The sequence below is a fragment of the Anser anser genome (genome assembly GCF_964211835.1).
Source record: "Anser anser genome assembly, chromosome: 15".
In the NCBI taxonomy this organism is placed as follows: Eukaryota; Metazoa; Chordata; class Aves; order Anseriformes; family Anatidae; genus Anser; species Anser anser.
This window is the reverse complement of record NC_139736.1, coordinates 1,038,005-1,062,855: the sequence shown is the minus strand read 5'-3', so window position 1 is coordinate 1,062,855 and position 24,851 is coordinate 1,038,005. Positions and strand designations below refer to the sequence as shown.

Here is a 24,851-nt window from a genome sequence, read left to right as displayed (position 1 = left end):
ACTGCGTGGGCCTGGAAGGAGAGGGAAGCTGTAGCCCCCTGGGGACCAGACTGCAGGGCCCTGGGGCTGTGCCCAAAAAGGTGCAGGGTCTGCACATGGGCTGCTGGGAGGTGCTGATGTACCCGCCCTTCCCTTCCCTTCCCTTCCCTTCCCTTCCCTTCCCTTCCCTTCCCTTCCCTTCCCTTCCCTTCCCTTCCCTTCCCTTCCCTTCCCTTCCCTTCCCTTCCCTTCCCTTCCCTTCCCTTCCCTTCCCTTCCCTTCCCTTCCCTTCCCTTCCCTTCCCTTCCCTTCCCTTCCCTTCCCTTCCCTTCCCTTCCCTTCCCTTCCCTTCCCTTCCCTTCCCTTCCCTTCCCTTCCCTTCCCTTCCCTTCCCTTCCCTTCCCTTCCCTTCCCTTCCCCTCCCCTCCCCTCCCCTCCCCTCCCTTCCCCCGGGGCTCAGCCCCAGCAGTGGCACTGGGAACAATAAATTCCGGCTGGACGGGGACTTGGTGGTGGCACCGACTCCTGTTCACGGTGCGGAGTCAGGCGGGAGGTGGACAAACCAAATGGCTGGTTAGAAGGCGGCGTTGGAAGGAGCCCCAGGAGCCGTGTGCTGGCTGCTCCGGAAAGGGGCCCCGTGCCGCCAGCTCCGTGCGGGCGCTGTCTCAGTATCTGCACCTTGCTGCTGCTCGGCGAGCTCGGGAGCTCCAGACTTGGAGAGACCCTGTCCTTCCTCCCACGGCAGGAGCAGGACAGATCCGTCTGCGTCCCCCTGTTCCAGCCTGTGGGCTGGCCAGCCATCTGGCTGCTTCATTCGTGATTTTTTTTTTTTTTTCCCTGAGGCAGCATCATTCTCTTCTCCACCCAAATGAGGAAAGCTCGAATCCTGCTTTTAGAGCTCAGCTGGCTGTTTCAAGAGACCGTCTTTTTAATATTCTTCCTCCCTGAAGTTGATCGATATATTTAGGAAGCAGCTGCAAACAAGCACGGTGTTGCTTGGCCTTCCAGTTCCCGTCAGCAGACAGCGGTGTGACAGTGGCTGCTGAAGGTGACCCCCTGCGTGGCTGCTGCGCCGCGAGGCTTGGCAGCGGCGGGCAGGTGCAGAGGGGTACGTGTGGCATTCCTGGTCCTCTGGTGAGCTGAAACCCCTCTTCTATCCCATCAGTGCCACGTGTTTTACACAGCCCGACTGCCCCTCGGGTGCTGTTCTTCAGTATTGTTAAGGCTGCAGCTGCCGGGGTGCCCCGTGCAGGGCCAAGGTGCTGCGCCCGGCCGAGGAGCCGATTACCCCCATTACCCGAGCGACTCCGTAGCCCTGGTTATGGGAACGCTCGCATTTGCATTTCTTCTGGGCTCCTTGTCCTCAGTGTCCTAAAAGCAGGACCTGGCTTTTTTGAGGAGGAAATGAAGTGAAGAATGAGGATTATTATGTAACGCCACGAACCTGGAGCTCTCCCAGCGCTTCAGCCTCTGTGTCTCTGCTTTGGGGTGTCTGCAAGGAGGGCTCGGGGCCGGGGCAAGCCTCGCTGCCTAGGGCTGTCTGCGGGCTCCTGCACACTGGGGCCCCGTGGGCAGGTTTGTGAAGGTTGTAGGGAGCTGGATGTTGTAGGAAGGGTGACTCAGGCCTGATGTGACAGCGCTTCGCTGTTCCCATCCGCAGCTGACGTGCGCCCGTGCTGGAGCACAGATGCCTGCTGGTAGTAGGGAAGATCCATTTGGGCGGCCGTCTGTGCCCCACTTCTGCAGGCGCTCAGGCGGTCCGAAGACGTCGCTTTTCCCTCCCCCAGAAAAGCTCTGTGCTTGTGGCAGGGGGAAGCTGACATGTTTAGGTTGGTGGTTTTGGCGGTCCTGCGTGATTTTCTTCGGAGACATTTCCCATTTGAAAAAAAGAGCTGTGAAACATCAGAGGGAAGTGGCATTTCAAGGGCATGGCTCCTCCAGGGTAGAGGCGTCCCTGGCATCGAGCTGCCGCCTGCCCACGGCTCCCGTGCCTCCTGGGACTGGCAGGGCTCATGCTAGAGCTCTGCTCGGGATGCTGCATGGCCGGACGCAGCTGCTTTTGGTTTATTAACCCACGGTTCTGAGCTTTGTGGGAATACTTGGGTCTTGTTTCTCGCCTTGCTGATCCCCTTGGGCTTGGGGCAGGGCACAGTGTGAGCCCAGGGTGCCCCGGCATGTGGGCTTGGCTTCCACTGGCACAGCAGGCTGCAGAGAAAACCACGACTTTTAAGAGCTTACCTGGAAATTTCTCAGGTGTGTGCCTATGTGGCTGCCACAGTGTGGAAGCAGGGGAATGCTTTAATACCAGCTAGGTGCTGGCTCATCAAATGCCCTGCAAAATGGGTTCAGTGAAGAATGAAAACTAATTCGTTAATGGGAATGAAAAACCTCTGTTGTGGGAATTCTTCCACTTGCTATCAGATCTATCTGCAGGAGTGCATGAGGTTCAAGTCCAGAGCACTGGAAAGGAATTACCACATCTGTCTCACGGGCTCCGTATGAACACAAACTCCACCTGCACCCCTTGGGGAGGGCAGTAATGGTAACTGTATTGCCATGAAAAATACAGACCAGAGCTGTCAATTGCTTTGGCCATTATTTGTGACTTCTGCAAATTCCCTGCTCTAATAATTCTGCTGCTAATTGTTTGCTTTTTTTCTTTAGGATCGCTTGTATTTTGTGATGGAATACGTGAATGGTGGGGACTTAATGTACCAGATCCAGCAGGTTGGGAGGTTTAAAGAGCCACATGCTGTGTAAGTTCAACAGACCTAGTCTGATACCTTCAGGGTAGGTATTTGATGTATTTGTGTCAGTCTCTGGAAAAACAATCCAAGGCACAGGCTTTTGTGGTGCAAGTCCTGAGCAAAAAGAGAGGGGAAAGGAAGGACAGCAGGAGTGGGAAGACGCAAAACAATTCTTTGGTGCTAAGGACGCCGGTGCCTCCGGCTCCTCTTTGGGGTACGTTGCACTTGTCAGTGGGTAGATAACTGACCTCCATGCACGTACCAGACAGGGAGGTTTGGGGGAGGCGCAGGTGTAGGAGGCAGCTGAGGGCTCCTGCCCGCAGCGCTGCCCCCACACCTCGGTTCTGCCCGCGCACGCCCCTGGGATGTACGAGGGACGTTTGGGCTTTGGCTGCTCTGCAGGGGTTGCCAACCGGGGTGCTCACTGGTGGCTTTTGGCTCCTGCTCCCTGTGATCTGGACAGAGCAGGATGTGTTTGTGAAACCCTTCATATGCTTAATTAAATAACTTAAACAGTGAACGGAGCCCGGATGGGTTTGAACCAGCATCAGGCACACAGGGCACTCTGTAGCTCTGGCACAGCCCTCCGAGACCCAGAATATTCCTCAAAGAAAACAGTGGCAGTGCATGTTATCCCCTCTGCCTCACCAAGATGACAAATAACTTTTCAAGCTGCATTGCCGGCACACAGTAACAAACAGCCATAGATCCCAGCTCTCTCTTAATGAGAATTTGTGTAACGAGAAGTGACAGCCCCCTGCTAGCCCACAGCAACCTGATCACGTCTCTGCCCGTTACGGAGCGGAGGGTAGGTTGTGTCCTTCTCGTGTGATGCTTGTCTGGTATTTTTATGTTGTGGCTGCCTTTATCCTTTGGTCATGTATGCCCAGTGTGTTTCTTCTAGTGCAATTGGATCTGAAAGGTTTTCATTTTGATTTATCTCCTTTAATTATCAGTCCTTCTTTTAAATCTTTCATTTCAGATTCTACGCTGCAGAAATAGCCATTGGCCTCTTCTTCCTGCAAAGCAAAGGCATCATTTATCGGTAGGTGAGCAAGTTCCTCCGCCCTCTCTTCCCCAGAGAACTGCAGCCGGAGCAGGTTACAAGGACAGCAGCGCAGGGGCTGGCCCAGCTGCCCCAGGGCCCTCTTGTGGGCCACTGCCACAGGCGGAGGTTGGCGGCCGTGCACCAGGTGTGCGTGCCCAAACCAGGGCTGGGAGCCTCGTGGTGACACTGTTTTTACAGAGTGTGCTTGTCTTTGTCCTGGTTTTATAGGAAAGAGAGCTCATAAAAGCAGCCTTGATTCTTCTTTTGCCTCTGCTCCATGCGTTTCTCTCCATACAACGCATGCCACTGGCAGCAGAACTGACTCTGAGCCACGTGTTTTGCTGCAGGGCACTGTTTTCTTATCATTAAATTAAAGTAAGTGCTTATGGAGGGGTTATTCTAAGAGCTCAGTGCAAGTCTGTCACTTATAGTCAGATACTAAAACTTCTTTTCCATTCGCAATATGATTTACAGCATCCAAGGTTAGCTGGATGACTGCTGAGTGCGGGGCCATGCTCCGAGGCTGCTGGTTAAGCACTGAAACTCGTGAGCCGCTGCCCTTCCCAGCTCGGGAGTATTCCCAGCGCCCAGGGTAGAGCAGAGCATCCTAATGAGTGTCAGACAGCATTAAGTGCTTGCAAAAAGGAAACGCCAGCTGCACTACTGAGTTGTGAGTTGCTGGAGTTCTGAAGATGAAAGAAGCGGAACAAGCCTGATGTGAGGGATGATTTTTGCCATCAGCTGCTGCAGAGAGAGATTCTGGGTCTGCCAGTCCCCAGTGCCCCTTTCTTCCTCCAAGCCTGAACACAGACTCGTGTTCACTTGTCTTTGGCTGATCAGGGCTGGAAGCACTGACTAGAAAAAAACTGTCTTAGAAAACAGCAAGAAGTCGTAAATTTTGCTGTTCCTTCTATTATGCTCTTACCTAACCAAGCAAAGTTGAAGCATGCCAAGCAGAAGTATTTAAAGTGTATTTTCGCCTGTCAAATGTTTTTGGCTCCAAGAGCAGCCCGATATACTCCGTGTGCGAAGCACGTTATGACAGTGACACTGTTCTGCTGTAGCTTTGGTCCCAGCCCTTCATATGCCTCGGTCCGTGTTCACAAATTGTGCCCCAAATGCCGAGTGTTTGCCACAAAGCTGTCCTTCAGCTCGCAGGACCCATCCTGGTGGGGGCAGGCAGTGCTGGGAACTGGTCGGGGATCGCCTCGGCTGGAGGCACCTCCGGGTTGTGCTGGGGAGCAAAGCTCTGGTGGGAACGGCCACGGCCACCACAAACACGCCGCGGGCGAGGATCAGAGAGAAACACTCTGATTTGTATTTTCATGGGGGAGAAAAGCACAGGTGATACAGGGACTTTTGCTGAGTAGGTACCTTCTTATTTGTTGCTGGTGAGCTTTAAACACACTTTGATTTTCATAGGTGCGAAAGAAAGAGCCATTAAATCTGTCTCCCTGCCACACTGAGAGTATTTTCTGTCATACACTTAAAAGCGATTTGCCCAGTGTGGTGTTCCTGTGGGTTAAAAGTAAAATAAACGCTTCATCCTGACATCGCCGACTTGTTTGTACGCATTTCCCCACACGTTATCCTACAAAGAGCCCACGTGAGACGAGGCCGCAGCTCGCTCCCAGGGGTCAGGAGGTTTGTTACTGCTGCACGGCCTCGCTCGTGGTCGTCTGTGTAACTGCTTTACTTGGACTTTGTAGGGACCTGAAGCTGGACAACGTGATGCTGGACAGTGAAGGGCACATCAAGATCGCCGACTTCGGCATGTGCAAGGAGAACATTTGGGACGGGGTCACCACCAAGACTTTCTGCGGCACCCCTGACTACATCGCGCCCGAGGTAGGAGACCTGCAAGGCAGGAGGTGCTTGGGGACGGCGCTTCCAGGGGGGAGAACCTCCCTCCGAGGGAGAACCCGCTCAGCAGGAGCCACCGTGCTCCCGTGGGGTCCGAGCGGGAGCCGTGGGGAAGGTGCCGTGCCGGGGAGCCCACGCCCCTGCCGGCCCCGGGCTGGGAGAAAGGAATTACCCGTGGGTAACGGTTCCCTGGGAAGTGGAGATTTTTGGATCCCTCCAGCTTGCTGCCCGCAGGAAGGGCTGCGTGCCTGGGGAGGAAAAGCGCCCTGCCCATGCCTCGGGATCACTCCAATTGCTGTGTGTTTGGTTATCGCTGGCAAGATGAAGTCGCACACGGCACTTACGTGAAGTGCTGTATGGGTGCAATTTAATGTCAGATTTGTGAAATTCAGGTAGGTAATTATTCGCAGACGTCTGTTCCCGTGAAATAAAAATATCCCTCTGAAATCTCACTTTGCTGAATTTTCAATGATGAGATTAATATTTATTCGTTTAAATATTTTAGTGAGATTCTCTTTGCTAGGACGGAGTTAGGTGCACTTGTATGCTAAGCTATGCTGTGTTTTGCTGCAGCCAGAGAGGCTTTTAATTACTAGTTCAAATGTGTATTGCGTATCCTTGTCCCACCAAGATTAATATTGGTGTCCTATTGCTACGCAGCTCTCTTGCTCTGTGTGATTAATACTCTTTCAAAGCAGGACAAATGACCGGTTCTCTTGGTATTTGGCTGAGCATTATCATTTACACTCTTATTTTCTCCTGCTTGCTCTTTTTTTTTTTTTTCCAAAAGAAAAACAGGAAATGGGAAATTAGGATAAAAATCACTGGAGTATCCAGGAATCCCATTAAAGCCTGCTAGCAGTAGGTCTCAGAGGAGAAAAGGTACACGTCCCCTCCTTCACAACTCAAAGCGGGGCACCGAATTCCATTGTGGCCTGCCGCAGGGTGGCCAAGGCAGTGGCAGGGCCCGGCCCCACGTCCTGCAGGGCTGCGTGTCCTCCCCGTGGGACCCCCGTTTTGACCTTTCCTGGCACGCAGCTGGCGAGGTCAAATTGCAGAGACAGGTTTTCTCGGAGGATTTCTACCAGGCACTGCTGTCTTTTCGGGCCTTTCTGCTCTGCGCAGCTCATACCTACGTTTCCCCGAGCGCTTATAACCCATCCAGCACTCACGTGGGAGGGACTCGAGGCGCTCTCGGTGGAGGGATGTCGGAGCTGATGCTCGAGGTCTGATCTCAGCAGGATGTGTGCGAGGCCGAGGCCGGCCTCCAGGCTGGGTGAGGTGCCCGGAGGCTGGGGAGGCTGCACGCGGGACCCCGAGGCTGCGGGGCTGGAGGACGGCCGTGCGGGGCTGGCAGACCTCTCACACGGGCGGCACGCGATCGGCATTCGTGCCTGAGCGCGTGAGTCTTTGCAGAATAGAGTTCAGTAATTGAGAGGAATAAATCGGGTAATTGTTTTGCATTAAGTAGCAGATGGCGAAGCCCAAGGCCTGTCCAACCCCGAGCGCTGAAATGCCGCCCGTCAGCTGCACCGAGCAAACGAGCCGGAGCCTGGGATGGGAGCCCCTGGGCTCCGCGCGCAGCCCGGGCCGAGCCCGCCCTGCTCGGGGGCAATCCCCGTGCCCTCCTGCAGGGCTGTTCCGTTACGGAAGTCACGGGATTTCAGATTTTACAACGTAAATCATGGAAAACATAGGAATATTCATGTTTTGGTGCCTTATCCAAAATAAATTTTGATTTTAGAAATTAAAAAAAAAAATGAAGTTACGTCAGCATTGACTTCAACTGCAAAACAACCGCATTGCTCAGCTAAGGGTGGTGCTGTTTGGTTCTGTTAGTGTTTGCTGTTTGTTTGTGTGTGTGTGTGAGGGAGGTTCTGTAATAAATAAGAGAAAGCAAACTGGCAACCTGGAAGGCAGAGCGTTTTGACTACCCATATTCTGTAAGCGTGTTTTGAAGGGCCTCAGACTGTACACAGAGGGCCAAACTCTGGGTTATTTCAAACCAGCTGCACTGAAGTCAGCAGAAAAAAAAAAATCGCATCAAGGTAACCACAAAGAGCTCCTGCTCCTGCCCCTGTTGAAGCAACATGCCTTGCTGTGAGTGCCCTGAAAGGGCACAGTACGTGTGCCGGAGTTTTGCCTGAATCAGAAGGAATCTGTCCAAAATCAGAGTGAATATTCTGGTGTGTTTTTTTTTTTCCCAATATTTAGTGCACATCCGTAGAGTGATTTCTTTTAAACTTACTGGATCCTTGGCCTATTGTGTGTTCTGTTTATAATTGCAATTTCACACTATTTTGGAGAATCGAGTCTCAGTAAATGACCTTGTCCTTTTGACCCCGACTACAGCTTGAAATTAGTTTGCGTTGTGCCAACAGGTGAGAAATGGATGTGTAATCCTGCTGTTTGTGTTGTTTTCAGATAATTGCTTATCAGCCCTATGGGAAGTCGGTGGACTGGTGGGCATTTGGAGTCCTGCTCTATGAAATGTTAGCTGGCCAGGTAATTGAATTTTAATTGATTCCTATGGGTTGGTGCTAAATTCCGTTGTGAGCATATGCCGACGTGCAATTTGTTCTGGTGCTGGCAAGCAACGGGGGCCTCAGCTCCATGCAGGAGATGGAGCTGGGACCGGAGCCGTGGCGTGGGGGCGAGGGGCTGCGCTGCTGCCCCCGGGGGCAGACAGGCAGACACCGCTGAGCCTCTGCTTGCTTTGCTCTAGGCTCCCTTTGAGGGAGAAGACGAAGACGAGCTCTTCCAGTCCATCATGGAGCACAATGTGGCCTACCCCAAGTCCATGTCCAAGGAGGCGGTGGCGATCTGCAAAGGGGTAAGGGCTGGCCGCTGGTGGCCGCGAGCAGCGGGCGTGCTCCCGTCGGGCTGCGGGCTCCCGGAGCAAGTTCAGTTGGGTTGTGGTGGATAAAGGCTGGCTAGGTCCTGATGTTGCGTTCGTGGTTGTTGCTTGGGGCTGAGCCTCATCTTACCCAGACAGCGTTAAGCAGGGCTATAAATATGGTTTTGTGTAGGAATTTTAAAATGTTAGCTTTTAATAGTTAATATTTAAAACTTCTGAACATTCTATATCTCAAAATAGTGTTTCTATCTACAAATGACACATCTTGCATTTAATGCTCCCACTGCTGTCCCTTTCCAGTTTTGGATTCCGAGTTGGTGTTACAAACAGGATGTTTGCTTCTCTAATGGGGCAATGCTGCTGAAGGTGTTCCACGCTCAGACTGGGTCCCAGGGAAGCAAGGCTTCCCCGGCCACTTGGCAGTCACCTTCAGCAGAACACGGTAAAATTGACACCTCGATTTAGAAACCACACTAGTGACTAAAGGGGGAATTTCCACAAAATTTCCTCACCTTCCTTCATTCTCTTGTCGGTGTTTTGACTGTGGCATGAGGGGAAAGCCTGCTGGTTTTGTGGCTGTGCAGGGAGATGGGAAGATGCTGTGTAATGCTGAACGCCCTTATCCTTGCCATGCCTGAGGGAATGATGCTTCTGAGCGAGCAGGGGCTGGAGCAGGGATAGATCTTTCTGCCTGCTTTGTTTTCTGTTGCATCAGTCAAAATCTGAATGCTGTAAATAGATAAGAAGAGACCGTGATTGAAACGTCTGCTGGGTGTAGCTCTAATGGCTTTTCTCACTTCTGGAAATGTGAGGCTGAATAGGAAGAAATTTAGCCATGCGTAGAAAAGCTTGGTTCTTTATAAATACTTGTCCTTTGGCAATGCAGTGGTTCCCTCTGCACAAGTGCTGTTGCAGGGAAGTGTGCAAAAACTCGTGATGTTCTTTGCCATCACCAAGCTGCTACACCAGAATTTTTTCTTAAAAATATGTGCAGTATTTAGGAACCATCAATAAGCTGGAAACAAAGTTTTTATGTTTTCCCCTCAAATACAGGGAAATACATCTGGGTTTCCCACAGAGCCATTGAGGCCGTGCTGTTTGGGTTGCTGTGTGGCAGGTCTTCCGGGAGGGCACAAAACCAGCCTTGTGTCAGTCCGGAGGAAAGCAGTGGAGAAGCCCCCACGTTTGAATGTGAGGGACTTGGTACTTTACTGCCATCCTCTCCCAAAAGGATTGCAGAGGAATTTTGTTGCTCCTACACAGTTTCACTCTGGCATGTGGGTGCCAGTCATCACTTGCTGTGGATTCGGATATTGCGTTGTACAGCTCGGAGATGAAAAGCATTTGACGCTGAAAGCCTTGCATCGGCATGAGCCAAGTAACAAGTGTTCATCAGAGCGAGTTGGCTGGGAAGCAGGATGGAGAGTTAACCAGAACACAGCTCCTTGACACTACAGTCAGTGCCAATTAGTAGATCAAATGGAGCATTTTCCTTCTCTGCTGTCAGCTCGGATTTTGTTCTGAAGGCTGATGCAGGAGCTCTTGTTTCCGTGGTGCAGGTACTTAGTATTGCTGTCTTGAACCCCGGCTTGGTTATGAGGACCCAGCTCCCCCATCACCCAGGCTCCTGTTTTGAGCTCGTGGAGCAACGAGCTTGTGCATGCACAAGAGTATTGGCACAAATAACCAGCCCTTTTCCTTCCCATATGGAGGGCTTTGACTGTGCCTGAGCAAAGCAGCCCTTTCCAGGTGAACAGATTGCCTGTGAGCATAAGCTCCCTCCTTAATCTCTGCCTAGTAGCAAAGGCATAAAATGGCATGTTTGCCTCCCCAAAGTTTACAGGTATTTAGAGCAGTGTTTCTGCTGGTGGTGCTGCCCCAGAAAGGCAGATTGTACCGGCTGAGCGCCCTGCTTCACCCCAGTGGCCTGCGGGTACAAAGAGGGTGGCTGAGAGGCTGCGGGCGCTCTGGGGCAGCCACTGTGCGTGCTGCGTTGGGGTCATCCGGAATGCCAGGAGCTGCTGCGGTGCCCCGCCGGGACGGGGTGCTGGCAGCAGCAGGGCTGTGACACCCGCCTTACTCTGCCCCTCGGTGCGAGGCGTGCACTGCTGAATGAAGTGCATGAACACGTAGCATCTACTGGCCTTCAAGAGACAAAAAATAAAGCTGCAGTTAGGGAAAGCGCTTGAGTCCAGGCTTGGACGTGCCTGTATTTAAGCCACCGATATCAGATATCAGATATCAGATCACATTGCAGGTGATTTGCATCTTTCAGCATCCTTCCTCATCTACAGAAGTTTGAAGGGTTTTGGTGCATTAGTGTGGGGATTAAATCAACTTGCTCCTGTTTAATACAAACAAAGCTAAATGCTTATCCTATGTAAGCCACGAGAATCAATCTGCATGTTTATGGGGTCCTATATATCAATAACAGATGGTGCCTTCATGCTCACATGAATAAAGGCACAATAGGAAAACAAGAAAATTTAATTTTTTGATGCATATATTGAAAATACTGAATACGTGTGTTGTAGTACAGCTCTGTTCAGCTTTACAGGCAGGTACATGAAGTAGAAAATCCTTTATGATTCATTAATCAGGCTGAGCTGTTCTGACTGTGGTGTGCATTGGTGTTGCAATGAGGAAACCGGGTTTAACACCAACACTTCAATTTAAGCACGGGGGGTGTGCGTGCAAAACAACTCCCAGCACAAAGCAGCAGGTAAGAAACAAGGTTCTGGCTGCGAGAAGCTAATTAGTAAATGAGCAGAGGCCGTGTTTACTGGTGCGTGCGGGCAGTGTCTGTAGAACAGAGGGGCGCTGAGGGGCACGGCGGCTGGCGGACGTGTTTCCTGGCACAGGCAGGGGCCCGCTCTCCCCCTGGGCCACATCGGTCCGGCACCGGGGCCCGGCGGGTTTGGGTCCCCCCAGGGATGGGAGCAGCCAGCAGGGAAGGGGCTGGTGCCCCCCAGCCTCCGGAGCATTTGCAGCGTCCCTGCGGTGTGTGCTGTGCAGATAGGTGACCTTACGTCCCGGCACCTCGCCCTGGGTGAGGCTTTCACAGCTGAATTTTATGCGTGGGCATCTGCGAGCTTCAATGTCTGCCGAGACGCAGATCCTGCAGACACAGACCTGCTTTCCCTCATTGCCTCAGATGATCTCCGGCAGTAGAAGTTAAAGAGGTGTGTGCGTGTGTTCAGGATCGGCACGTAATAAGCAAGACCCAAGAACAGATTTCTTTCCATGTTTGCTGAATGCAAGCTAAGCAATTTGCAGCGACAGCCAGATCACTAAATCAGTTTATTAGCACATTTCAGGCTCTTGAATTGTTGTCAGAGACTTGCTTTAGAAAAACCTTATTGAGGCACAGGATGCTTTTTATTTTCCTGCTCTAGTACAGCTAAGCGGGATCTGATTGAATTGTCAGGATGCTGTCCAGAGCCTGGCAAGGGGATGAAAAGATCCTCTTGTTTCGCTGAGCCTGCGTCAGCCTGAAGTGGGTGTAGCGGGAGGCAGCGCTCCTGCCCTGCCGGGTCTCCTGCCCTGCGCCCCGTTCCCCTCTCCTGGCAGCGGCGGTGCCACCAGACCCAGCCCGACCTGACCCACCAGTCCGTGCTGCTCCGTCAGCAGCTTCTTCCACCTTGCCAGGCATCTTGTGCTCAGGCAGACTTTCTTAAAAGAGGCTGCATGCTGCGGTGTCAGAGGAGACCTCGTTATTTACCTCCCAAAATAAAACACAAGTTTGACAAGAATCCCACCGCTGTTTCTGCTGCCGCCCTGCAGCCCCCAGCCCCTCCACCCGCCCCCCTGTGCCCCCACACCCGTCCCTGCCGCGGCTCCTTGCTGGGGCCGGGCCCTCCCGGCTGCTGCTGGTGCCAGACACATCCTTGCCCGCCCAGAGGCAGGGCTCGCCAGCTGGAGAACCACTTGTGCAGCTTGCGAAGCCTGGCGGCCCCTTGCTGGTTGCAGGTGGGCTTCTGGGGGTTGCTGGCGGGCTGGAGAAGGTCTCGCTCCGTCAGTATTTGAGCTGCAGGTTGCTGTGGCAGCTGGCTCGCCGTGGATGGAGCCCCATTTGCCAGCACAGTGTTTATCAGCCCTGCTCTCACTAGTCGTTTGTTAGGTTTTTTTTGTTGTTTGTTTGTTTGTTTGTTGTTTTTTAAGTTTCTGGGTGGTTTGGAGGGTTTTGTCTGTTTTGCAGGCTGCTCCTCCTTGCTTTCAGGTCCCTGTGGAGCAGTGCTTTTAAAGACCAGCTTCCCTGGGCCAGTTCATTTCGTGCAGCCATGGGTGCGGTGGCAGACTCGTGTCGAAGGGCGCGCAGCTCCCCGTGGCCATGGGCACGCCGGGCAGAGGCTGCTCGCTGCGGGGGCAGCTCCGTGCCCTGCCTGGCCCCACGCCGCCTGCAGCCCCGCTGCTCAGGCTGCCGTGCCGGTTGGTGTCAGGGGACGCCTGGGTATCAAAACCTTTCCTGCTACTCGTCTGTGGGGTGCGGTGCAGGGCCAGCCTGGCTTCAGCCTCTGCACGGCCCAGGGTCAGTGCGGACAGCCCCGTGTTTAATAAAGCAGTCCTTGTGTCGCAGGTGCACGGCTCATGTTCTCCGTGCTCATCAACTGTTCTAAATCTCTGGAATCTCCATCTTATCTCCAAACACGGCTCAAACAATGCCCCCCGGATATTAATGTTTGTACAGCCGCCCTTGATTCCCGTGGCCCATTTCACTTCTCTTATTGAGTCAGCGAAGAGGAGAAGTTCAGATGATAAACAGCATTAATGGGTTGTGTGTGCTTTTTTCTGTGAGTTGGCTCCTTTGTTGGAAATATGTCTCTTGTCTGTGTGGCTGCAGATCCAGAGAAGTGGGGGTTCTGCTTCTAGGGCTAATGAAGCCTTTTGAGGGCAGATTGTTCATCTTAAACGGGCAGTGGCCTTTAAAATTAATTATGCAGCTGCTGAGAAGTTTGCCACCAAGCAAGCTGAGTGCTAAGCAGCTTGTTCGCACCCCGCTGCCCCTGTTAGAGCCGGCTGGCAAGGCTGCAGTGGTGCTGGCAGGGCTTCTGGCAGCCGGGCGCTTCTGGTGAGCGGTTTCCTTCCGCGAGGAAGAGGAGCTGTGCTGCTCCCACCCTGCTCCTGTACCTGCGCTCTGCTGCGGCCTGCTGCCTTCAGCAGCTGCCAGCCAGCCCCGTCCCTGGAGCTGCTCCTGCTTCTCCCTCCATCCTCTGCCTCCAGCACCAAGCCCACAGAGCATCTCGGGGCTCCCCGGGCAGGCTTTGCGCATCGCAGGCTGCCCTGTGCCTGCGCGCTGGGCATCACAGCGTCACGGGGACAGTGCCCTCTCCTGCTCCAGGCCCTGGAGATGCTTTGTGGAGCCGCGTGGCACTCCGTGAATGACTGCTGCTGCTTTTTCTCTCCCGCAGCTGATGACCAAGCACCCTGCCAAGCGGCTGGGCTGTGGCCCAGAAGGGGAGCGGGACATCAAGGAGCACGCCTTCTTCCGCTACATCGACTGGGACAAGCTGGAGCGCAAAGAGATTCAGCCTCCCTTCAAGCCAAAGGCTGTAAGTGTGACTGTGTTACGTGTGCTCCGCCTCTCCCCCTCTCCCGCACGCTCTTTCTCTCCTGCACAGTCTCCCACTCACGCTGGTGGGTGCACACGCACACGAGCATATGTGCAGGCGCTGCTCATCTTACCCGCAGTGTGGAGGTATCCTTATTTCTTATTTATTTCTAATCCTTATTTTATGATAAAAATCACTTATTTATCCGTTCAGAAGATCACATATCTGTAGATTTGGCACACGGCAAACAACTGTTGTGAAAGAGTCACTTGCTGTACCGCCTGGATGCTTTGTCTCGCTCTGACTTACAGGGACAGCAACACCCCACGTTTCGCTCGCAGATTTAATCGCGTTGCAATGCTGTCACTTTGTTATCTCAGGGGTCAGTCTTTCTGTCTTCTTTTCTCCCTTTTTCTTAAGCTGAACAGGTTTCGCTCTCTCTCTTTTGAATCTAAACTTTATTTTAACATCTAGCTCAGCAGCATCGTCTGCCCCAGTTGGTAACGAAGCTGTGTTTCACTCAGCACTTTCTCTCCAAGGTAAACTCGTGGAAGGCTGGAGCCTGACTTGGGTGTGAGCGCTAATGCGGAAATGCAGAGGAGTTCTGCAAGGAGAACGTGGCTGCTCCGTGTCGTGCCTGCCTCTCTCTAAGATGGGTTTCGCTAGCGAGGGACGTGCTGTACGCGCTAGGGACTTGGGAGCTCTGACTCTTTCAAGCCCTGCAGCAGCATGGCACCACGTATTTAAATGTCAGACAGATATTTTTGCAAACTTAACTCCTGCATAGTGATGCCTTTGCACAAACCTGGGGGGCTGCTGTGCTCAGAGGCTTTCACTGCAGTGCCCACAGCATGAGCAAAGAGAAACACGCTCCTTCCTGCATCAGGAACACAGGGATCCAGGCTGCAGGGCAGCTTGTGCTGGGTGCGGGCAGGGATCTGAACCGCAGCCGGTTCTGCTTTCCAACAGGAGCGGCGTCTTCGAGCCACTAGCCTGTGTAGGGTGGGCATTACTGGGAAAGCATTGACTTTGATATCAAAGTGCAGTAGTACAGAAGTCTTTGGGGGCCATTTGCACACGCCCTGGTTTGTTTGCTTGGGATGGGATCTAGCCCTTGTGCCAACGGTGCTCAGAGACCAGAGCAGAGTGGGTCTGAGCTCAGGTGGGGCAGCAGAGCGCTCCAGGGTGCAGGATCCCAGGCTCCCGAGGCTTTTCCTTACCCTGTAAGAGTCTGTTTCTCCTGAAGTCTGCGGCTGCTGTTGTTTCTCACCTCTGTGCTCGTTTGCTGATGGAACCGGCGCTGTGTCCCTCCCCTGCTGTCTGCCCTTTCCTCCTGCGCAGCGCACTGTTGCGCTGTTTGCCCTGTGTTGTGACATGGTGTTACCTCTCGGTTGTCGTGTTACAGCTGAAAACAATTCTGTCACAAATGCCTTCTCACTGTTCTTATGTTTTAAAATATGCAAATTTTATCTTGTTTTAAACGTCTCATTTCTTTAAAAATCCTTTTGATCACGGACAGTGGAACAGGCACTGGTAAGCTGTTGCCTGTTGCCTCTCACCTAACGGCTGCTGTTGGGGAAAATTCCGCGTTTGATAGGGCAGGAAGATTAGTAGAAAGGTAGGCGCAGTTGATTTAGGATTTAGGTAGGATTAAGACAACTCAGGTACCTGCTGATAGCTGATATTTCAACAGCAATGCATCTGTGCAGAAAAAGCTGCTGCTTTCATGCCATCTGTGAGCGCAGATCAGAGCAGCACAGCAATGAAAATCTGGGTTTGGGCAACTTCAGAATGCATTAGGGTGGGAAAGGCGTTGCTTGCTGCTTCTGACCTTTAGCTATTTGTGCAGGGGCCTGAGCACCTGCTAGAGCGGGCGCTTTGTGCTTTTTACCTCTGCCTGAGTCCTTTTCCTTTTAAATCAGCTTTTATAAAGATAAGGTTACAGAGGTTGCTGGCAAACCAAAGTTGGAAGATGCTGAATAACACGCAAATGCTGTGGGCTCGGTGCCTGCCCACGAGCTGCAGGAAGCCCCCCGAGTGGCTCACCGCGTGGACACCACCCCGGCTTCGCAGAGGTCACACAGAGGTGTGCTAAGCACCAAGCCAACAAATTTTGCTTAGCAAAAGGTATCGCAGCTTGGTGCTTGCTCATTGCTCAAGCAGGATAAAAGCCCCCCTTGCACACACGGCTCTGTGCTGCCCCTGCATCGCTCCCCAGGCGACTGCCCCGGGCTGCGGGCAGCTCGCCGCACAGCCCTCCCTGCTTGGCAGCGCGTCGGCAGCACCCGCATCTTCTTTTATGCCACGTTTCTCTGGTTTTTTTAGCAGTTCTGCGGGCAGTGAGCGTGGGTGCAGGTGAGGGCTTGCCTCACCTCCCCAGTGCCCAGTCGCCAGGGAGGGTTTCACCGCACCTCTCGCAAAGCTGCAGCCAAGAGAAAAGCGGCCGCTCGGCCCTCCGCCTGACTCGGGCGTTGCATACCCTGAGCTGAAAATAAATTCCCAGGAGCTCGTGCGTTGCTTTGTGCTTTGTGCTTGATTAACCTTTATCACAGAGACGGTAACGAGACAGATCAGGGTCTGGGTTGTCTTTGGCGTGCAGAAAGTCAGCGGTTTTGACATGGGGCTGTGCTTGGCTGCTCCTGGGTTTGGTTTGTGCATAACAATTCCTTTCAAGGATCTGCATTTACCCTGGGAAGTGTATTTACACTTGCCTGCTCTCTCCATCTCTCATTGAGATAATTATTGTTTTTGGTATCTAATTACTCCTTTACTTTACATAAAGCCTAGTGATTTGAAAAGTCTCCTCATTTTGAAAGCATTGAAATCACATGGCAGAGCACAGGATTGCTCACAACAGGACAGTGGTTTAAAAATTTGCTTTTAATCTAATAATTTTTAATAGCATAAATGAATATTCCTCTAATTACTTTGAATTAAGTGATAGTGAAATGCCATTTATAGACCCGGATTTGAAAACATTCCGGTTCTCCTGCCTGTGCATCTTGGTGGCTGCAGTTTCAGTCTCTGGGGAGGAGACCCAGGGACATGGGCAGACACATGCTCGCCGGGTCATCTCCCCAGGGGCTGTGGCTGCAGCCATGGTCTGGGCCAAAAAACTGGGAAAACGAGGGCGTGTTCAGCCTGCTGGGAATGCAGACTTCATCACAGCCCAAAAACAACCATCCTTGGCTTTCTGTGATCTTTGATCGCATCTCAGGGATCAATGGAAAATATTTTATGATGCCTTTTGTCTCTATTTGAAATCAAGCTAGAAGCTGATAAAATAAAAAGGCTATCTTCTAAACTGACAGTTTTATTTCTGCTGCTAGAAAAAAAAGTCATTTTCTGGTGGCTATAAATATTAGGCAGGACACATTGGGGATTTATGTAAGATAAATTCCCACCCTCCCCCTTTCTCCATTCAGGATGGAGTGATGCCTGCACATTAATAAAGCACTAAAGGCAATTTTTCACAGCGTGGCTTTAGATAAATGTAAAAATTCATACGGCATGTCTCCCGTCCTTTAAAGAGGAACTTAATTTTAGAAGCTGTAAGGGATGGAGCTCCTGCGGGTGTCGGCCGCGTGCAGCCCGGAGCAGTAGGGCCCTTCTCCCTGCCCCTGCGAGCGGGCAGCCCTCGCCTCCGTACCGGGCGGCTGGCAGCGTGCTGCCACGGAGCCGCCTGGGGCGAGCAGGGTTTGTGTTCCACCAGGCACCGGGTGGCCTTGGTATGAGTGTGCTGAGCGGCACCTCTCCAAGGTAGTTTCAGCTGCTGTCACCATAACAGGACAGCACAGATGCATGGTAACAGCCTTTAAAAGCTGTGTTTGGGGTTGGATGGAGCTTCTGTAAACCCAAAGACAATTTCCAGCCTTAAAGTATTTATTTTATCCATGAGAAAGCACACCCTCCTCTTTGGGAGCTATTTGTTTTGTTGACCAGGCAGTGTTATACATCAGAACAGAAGGTCTGCAGGAATAAAAGCAATCTTCACAAATCTGGACGCAAAACATTATGGATAGGTGCAAGTTCTAAAATTTTCCAACCACATATTCTTGCCTTATTGCATTATGGTGAGAATTATCATTTGCCAATATGCATATTAAAAGTATATTCGTACCTTCTATCCCAATAACTGGCAGCACTTTACAAGGATTAGTTTTTAAATCTTTCTGATGGAGTTGCTTTTGTTGATTTTTTTTAAGACAGGACATTTCTCCTTAGCGAAAAGAAGGCTAGTGCTGTCAGACATTTCACATGGGCTGCCTCGCATGTCTCCACCAAGATCTCGTGAAGCTAATAGGCAATGACAGCTGTATTTTCAAAGCACTGTACAGCTTTCAGTGTATATTGGATGTTGATAGAATCTGCAGGTGAGCTGCTTATTACCAGGTAAACCCTGCTATGTCGTGTGTTACCGCACTGATAACCTTAAGCACGGCAGACTTTCTCAGTAATCTCGCTCATAGTGTATTTTATCTCAGTGCTGAGGGGGAAGACTGGTGACAATGTGGCCTGGCAAAGCCCATGTCTCTTTGTTTCATGATGTTAGCTTCCAGCCTTTGTGGAACTGGCAACTTCAATTTTGGGAATTTATTTTCTATTTTGATGTTAATATGATGGCTTTCAGGAAGGCGTTGGGCTGATGCTGACTTGTCAAACATCTAAAACGTGCTTTTGCAAGAATCTAAAGCAGTGCTTGATTGCGTGGTCTGCAGTCTACCAGCTCTTCCCAAAGAAACTGGAGCTGTGATGGGCATTGTTCCAGCTCCTTACGGTGGGAATTACCAGCTTCTCAGGAGCCCACCTTGCGTTAGTTTCTGGATATCTGCGAACTTTGCTGCTGCCCTGCATTAGAGGGGGGTTGCTTTCGGCATTTGAACCACCCAGAAATGAGGTGCACTGCCTCAGCAATGCCCGGGACTGCTCCTGCAGGCGAGGCTCTCGGGGCTGTCAGTGCGGCCGCACACCTGCGCCACGGGGAGCTGCGACGTGGCCCTCGGACTGCCCCCAGCCTCGGCAGAGACAGGGGCTGGGGTCGGACGCGGGCTGCAGATGGGGACACGGGGATCGCTGGGAGGATAACCAGAGGTCAGTGCTGCCGCTTCACGGGCACATCCCTGTTAGTTTGTGTCCACCTGGTCCTCCTGGGGAGGAAATTCAGAGAGAACATGGGGAGAATTGCCTGGGGTAGGGTCTGTGCACCTAGTAGGGCTCGGTAAGGCAGGACAAGAGCAGCTAACCAGCCGGGCCCGCCAGTCCGCTCGCTTTGCTTGTGTCCTGTGACTTCATTACCCATCCCCTTACTGGCTTTCTGCTGTTGGTTTTTGTCCCGGGCTCTGTGTTTTCTGGTGCATGGACTGTTACCCTGCCTTTGGAGAGGTCGTTTCCCACCGGGGTCTCTGTGCTTTCAGTAAGGAGCTTCCACAGGGTGGCTCCTGGAGGGCACCATGTGGGCAGCATCGTCCCGCGTAACCGCAGCGCTCCGATGAAAGGCCTCTTCGGAGGCTGCATGGAAAGGCTGCTCAGGCTCCTTTGGGAAGCCCTCGTTTTACTACTGTTCCAGTAAACTGGCTTGCACTGTGTTTGCCTGTTCAGTTATGAGCGTTTTGTTCGGATTTTTGGGTTTCTTTTTCGCCTAACTCCTCCCCTGGGTAGCACCGACTCATTTTTGTATCAAAATACTTGAAAAAGAAGCTGTGTTTACCCTGAGTGCTGCAGTTACATGGCCACAACAGCACGGGAGGGGGGTAGGAGGGGGAAGGTGCTTCCAAGGTCTCCGAGTGCTGAGTTAGAAACCGTGTCCAGCTCAGGGCCATGGCAGGAGATGCGCTGGGGAGCAGCAGCTTGACAGAGGCAGGCCAGAAGTGGGCTGTGGGCACGGACATGCAAAATAGAAGGATACGGTGCTGTGGAGGAATGGGCTCAGAGGCCGGACATGCAGGTGTTCAGCATGGCTGTAGCTGGAGTTAAATTGACTCAAACATTACCTGTTGAACTTTTTTTGGAGACTAGGGAATAATAAGTGTCGCACTTGTTGCTATAAGAATGTGGTAAGAGCTGCCAAAAGAAAACAGCAGTGGAGGCTGATGGATGTTCCTCTTGTCTTCCCTGAAACCTCCTCTCTGGCAGAGTAAGGCACTGGGAGATGTTGAAGTTTACAAGTATTTGCTTTAATATTTTATTACATTTAGTCTGATGTTTATTAAAAATGTAAATCTGTTTCCTCAGCAAATGAAAGTTAAATACCAGGAGGAATTGTCCCAGCACTTTAGGCATGTGTTCTCCGTAGGGAAATGGACGGGGAGAAGAGACGGGCTGAGCAGTGCTGGCCTCTGCATCTCTCCTGGGGAGGCAGGGCCAGGAGAGCACCGTTTGTGTGACGGCACCGATAAGAGGGGGAGTTCACCAACCCTTAAGCGGAGTCATTAGCTGCAGTTCATACGGGATGTGACATGCATGTGATAGGTGGTAATTGAGCGCAATTTGTGGCTGCTGCAGTAACCCAGTATCCACCTGTTTTTAGCTATTGCTATTATTATTATATTAAATAATCACTTGCAGCACAGGAAGTTACAGGACCCTTGTTTTGATTGCTAAGAAAATTAAATAAAGCGTCTGGCATGTCACCCTGCTCCCGACCTCCCCGGTCCGCTGCAGACGGAGGCGCAGCCGGCCAGGTCCTCGGCTGCTGGCTGGGCACCAGCTCCAAGGCAGCCAAGGGCGATGCTGCCTGGCTCCAGGGAGCTCTGGCTCTCTCAGGTGGTTTTTCTGCCCCGCAGCACTGTGCCAGCTGGGCCGTGCCACCCAGGCTCCACTGCTTTTGGGCTCTTCTGTCACCCGGCGATGCTGGGAGGGAGCTCGCCAGCCCCCCTGGCTTCCCTCCCCGTCTCAAGCAGCGTTAATAGCTGCCTTCAAGGGCAAGAGAGAAATGGCCGTAAGAAGGGTGTTTAAAGACAGCCAGCCTTGTGCAGGTGCTGTAGAGAGCTCTCGGGATGCTCTGTACAGAGAACTGCACGGCTGCCACGTGCACAAAGCTGCCGGCTTGAGCACCCCAGTGCCCCAGCTCCTGCTGCAGCGGCCGGGCTCTGCCTGCCCCTGGCCAGCCCTCCGTGTCCGGCAGCAGCCTGGGAGCAGCGGGGATGGGGCCTTGGTCGTGGACGAGCGTCCAGCAGACACATCGGGAAGGGACAGAGCAGGCCTGGAAATTTCCAGCAGCACAGCTGCCTGCACCGAGCCTCCAGCCAGCAGTGGTTTACACAGGAAGAGCTCTGCAGAAGGTGAGAGGCCCTCTCCTTGAGCAGCAACAGGGAGAATCATCTAAGCAGCCCAGGCTTGATGAAAACTTGCAGTTCCAGGACAGGAGGAGTGATCAAGCGCAGGCACATATCTGGCTACAACCTAAAACTGCAGGGATCTTTCAGAAGAGAAACTGCGTGTGCATGGCAGTGTGGGACAAGGTAGGGGACTGCATGCAGACAGGGGAAAGTCAGCAAGTAATTGCATTCCCATCTCATTCCTCTCTTGCAATTACTTACCATGGCGCACCCAGCAGATTTGTGTCGGTCTCTGGCTATTCCATGAGATACCATCACCTGACGACTAACAAAACCCATGAGTGTTTTGCACCTTTTTCTTTTCTGCCATTTGCTGTGTTAAAATAACCCGCTCTGTGAGGTGTGACTGGGAGGGGTTGCTGCAGACCGCATCCCGTTTGCGTTTGCTTTGTTTCTCCACCCACCATACGTTCTTTTCTTCCCCTCTCATAGTGTGGACGCAATGCTGAAAACTTCGACCGGTTTTTCACTCGCCATCCACCCGTGTTAACACCTCCTGACCAGGAAGTCATCAGGAACATTGACCAGTCAGAATTCGAAGGATTTTCCTTTGTTAACTCTGAGTTTTTTAAACCTGAAGCCAAGAGCTAAGTAGCTGTGCAGATCTCATTCCTGCATCTTTATCATCCAGTCCCAACTGCTGTTGTGGTGACATTTTCCATTGCAAAAGCTGCATTCATGGTTTTTCTTTAGTAATACTACTAGAGTGACCATATTTCAAAGCCAGAAGTGTCTTCACATGATTTGGGGCATGCCTGAAGGGTAGGTGATGTGCAGTAAGTAAACACAATGTTTTTATGAAATTTTATTTGTAAAAAATGAAAATAGTGTATTGGCTAACAGGTAAAATGGACAGATGTCAGCCATGATGATTAGGAGGAATCTCTTAACCATGTGCTTTGATTCCCTCTCTGCCCCTTTCTAACTCTTTTAATATAATCATGAAATTTTAATCTGTTGCTTTCTTAGCCTTAGTGGCAAGTAAGTGGTTTTTTACTGAGCCTTTCCCCTGGTGCAGGCACGCATCCTGCAGTGCAGGTGCTGCCAGCTAAGCCTGTAAGCTCCTCGTAAGAGTGGAGAGTTGGTCAGGAGAGCTGAGATGCTGCAGATCCTTGCTTCTCTGGTAGTTCTACCACGTGTTGGCTTAACCCACCACGGAACCTCCTGCCTCCCCCATAGACTTCTACGCACATGTGTGGGCAGGCACCGCTCTCCTCGTTGGGTCTTCAGTAGCAGTGATAAATTATTAGGGAAGCCAGGTCTGCTGTTTACACAGATTTCTCCTGATTGTGCAGTTTCTAAGTAGCACTTTTATCATCAAAAGAAACATATCCAGCTGTAAACAGGAAATACGAAAGAGCTGCTGTAGATGCTTTCAAATCCATGGTCACCCTAGTAAATATCACACAACATTGGTTCTCGTACCAAAGCATTTTCTTTGTTTTTCTTTCAAATGCCAAAGCAATTGATTGAGTTTGTTACCTGCGCTTTAAATGTGTCAAAAATGGTATTAACACAAATGAGATGCTATTTAACATTGAACAGTATTGTGAATTCTGATATGAAGCTTGTAAAGAAATTTGTTTCAACTAATACTCCTACTTTAAAAAAATGCCGCTAGATATTTAAATTGCCTAAGTTTTGTTTCTGGCATCAAAGAAAAGTTTCTGGCCGGATGCATTTCTCTAGGAACAGTACCAAGCGTACAGCTTCCTTTTATACTGTTCTGCAGATGTTCGTGGGCTGTCACTTTGTATCGGTCTGCTTTCAGTTGTAACGTGCCAATTTTTTTTCCCCAGTACTGATGATAAAATAAAAAAAATGTGAAATAATGTGAAAGAAACCTGCATTTGTTTGGAAGTAATGAAATTCTACAGGCCTGGGCTCAGGGATGCCGGGAGCGCCACGCTGCGGGCTGCCAGCCGCTGAGCTGGGACCGTGCCGGCTCCGCGGTGTCCGGCGAGCAGAGCAGGCAGGAGCACCTGGCACAACGCTGCCCTGCACCTCCCTGCTCCGTCTGACCAGCGTGCAACGCCCTGGGAGCATCTTCCAAGCATGGAGGAAGCGCGGAGGCTGTGCATCAGCAGCAGCAGCCAGCATCGGCCAGCGGTGAGCCTGCTGAGCGGCCTCACGTGCACGAGAGGCGTTTTTTCTCTCCGTTGTCCCTCGGAGGAAGGACGACTCGGGCATCGGACGGCCCTCCTGTGGGTGCTGCCGTTTGGGTATCCCTTTAAATGTCTTGAATGGAGACAATCGCAGTGTGCGCTGAGGATTTCTGGAAGCTGCAGTCGCAACTATCTCGGTGAGGCAGCATGCCGTGTGTCGGTGACTCATCGCCCTGCCTGCTCGCTCTCAAAGGAGCAGTTGTTAAAAGCAATTGGCAGTTTCAGCTAAAGAGGGATTACAGGTTCCTGCTAGCCTCCCTTCTCCTGAACACATGCAGAATTTCCTTTCTGTCTTTGGAAACCCACTTCTGCTGAATTACCGCAGTTGTGAGCTCTGCAGGATTTTTCTGAGCAGCACCGGACGGCAGCAGCGCTCGCGCCAGCAGGAGCCAACCCCAGCTGTGCCCGGCCTGCGGGAAGGGGCTCGGAGGCCGCAGGGTGCGAGGCTGGGGATGGGGACAGGCACTGTCCCACCAGCCCCATCCAGGCTGCATGGGGCCAGGCGTGCCCTGCAGGAGCCCGGGTGCTGCTGCCACGCAGTGCCCCCACGCTGCTGTGCCCTGCTCCGCTCTGTCCTGCCCCGCACCTCCTGGAGCCCCTGAGCCCTTCACTGGGGGCGTTTTCAGCCTTGAATTTCCCCATCCTTCTCCTCTCTCTGTTTACCAGATCTGTGTAGCCATTCCCTACCTGCTTACAAGCTATTCGTCATCTTTGACAGAGGCCAAATTGCCAGCAATTTCAGACAAAACTCAAGGTAAGAAATCAGCAGAACCTGCTTTGCTGCACTCACAGCTGAGCTCTCCTGTTTATGCGTTTTCCTGCCAAGGCCCTGGAGGAGCAAGAGGCAGAAGCTGCGGGAGGAGGCTGTGCAGGGGGAGCCGGCAGCCCCGAGCCCCTTCCCAGCACAGCGCCGCCAGTTCCGGAGCTCTCTGCAGCCGACAAGCCACAGGTTTCGCTCGCCCCGAGGGCTCCCAGGCTGAGCACTTGCTGCAGAGAAGCAGCCCCCGGCACCACCAGCAGAGACTGCTCCGGAGGGCTGGGGACCACCATGGCAAGTTGCACAGGTGCCAGATGTGCCCGTTTTGTTCCCCGTCACAGCGTTCCTGCTCGGGGAAGCTCCTGGCTCGGTAGGACAGCATCGTCTGGGTGCTGGTTCATTTGGGTTGATGTGGCCCTTGGGAACCATTTGACAGCTCAGCATCCCGAGAGCGCGGCGGGAGCCTGGTGCCGGCACCACCTCCTTCCTTCTGCACGTGCTGGGGTCTGCCCTACACTTACATTTCTGCTGCTTCCTCCTTTGTCTGGC

General features: G+C 52.3%; 1 protein-coding gene across 2 annotated transcripts in view; it reads left to right on the top strand.

The window, feature by feature from the left end:
* The window catches only part of PRKCB (protein kinase C beta), a 119,183-nt gene that overhangs the window by 87,852 nt on the left and 6,480 nt on the right, over nucleotides 1–24,851 (top strand). Inside the window, exons 11-17 of one of the 2 annotated variants that reach the window (XM_083800113.1) lie at nucleotides 2,644–2,735; nucleotides 3,709–3,771; nucleotides 5,484–5,622; nucleotides 8,062–8,142; nucleotides 8,363–8,470; nucleotides 13,903–14,043; nucleotides 21,813–23,212. In XM_083800113.1, the coding sequence (XP_083656239.1) occupies nucleotides 2,644–2,735; nucleotides 3,709–3,771; nucleotides 5,484–5,622; nucleotides 8,062–8,142; nucleotides 8,363–8,470; nucleotides 13,903–14,043; nucleotides 21,813–21,971 (783 nt within the window). In that variant the 3' untranslated portion in view covers nucleotides 21,972–23,212. Of the gene's footprint in view, nucleotides 1–2,643; nucleotides 2,736–3,708; nucleotides 3,772–5,483; nucleotides 5,623–8,061; nucleotides 8,143–8,362; nucleotides 8,471–13,902; nucleotides 14,044–21,812; nucleotides 23,213–24,851 lie in introns of those variants that run through there. The other variant, XM_083800114.1, reaches the window with a different exon arrangement.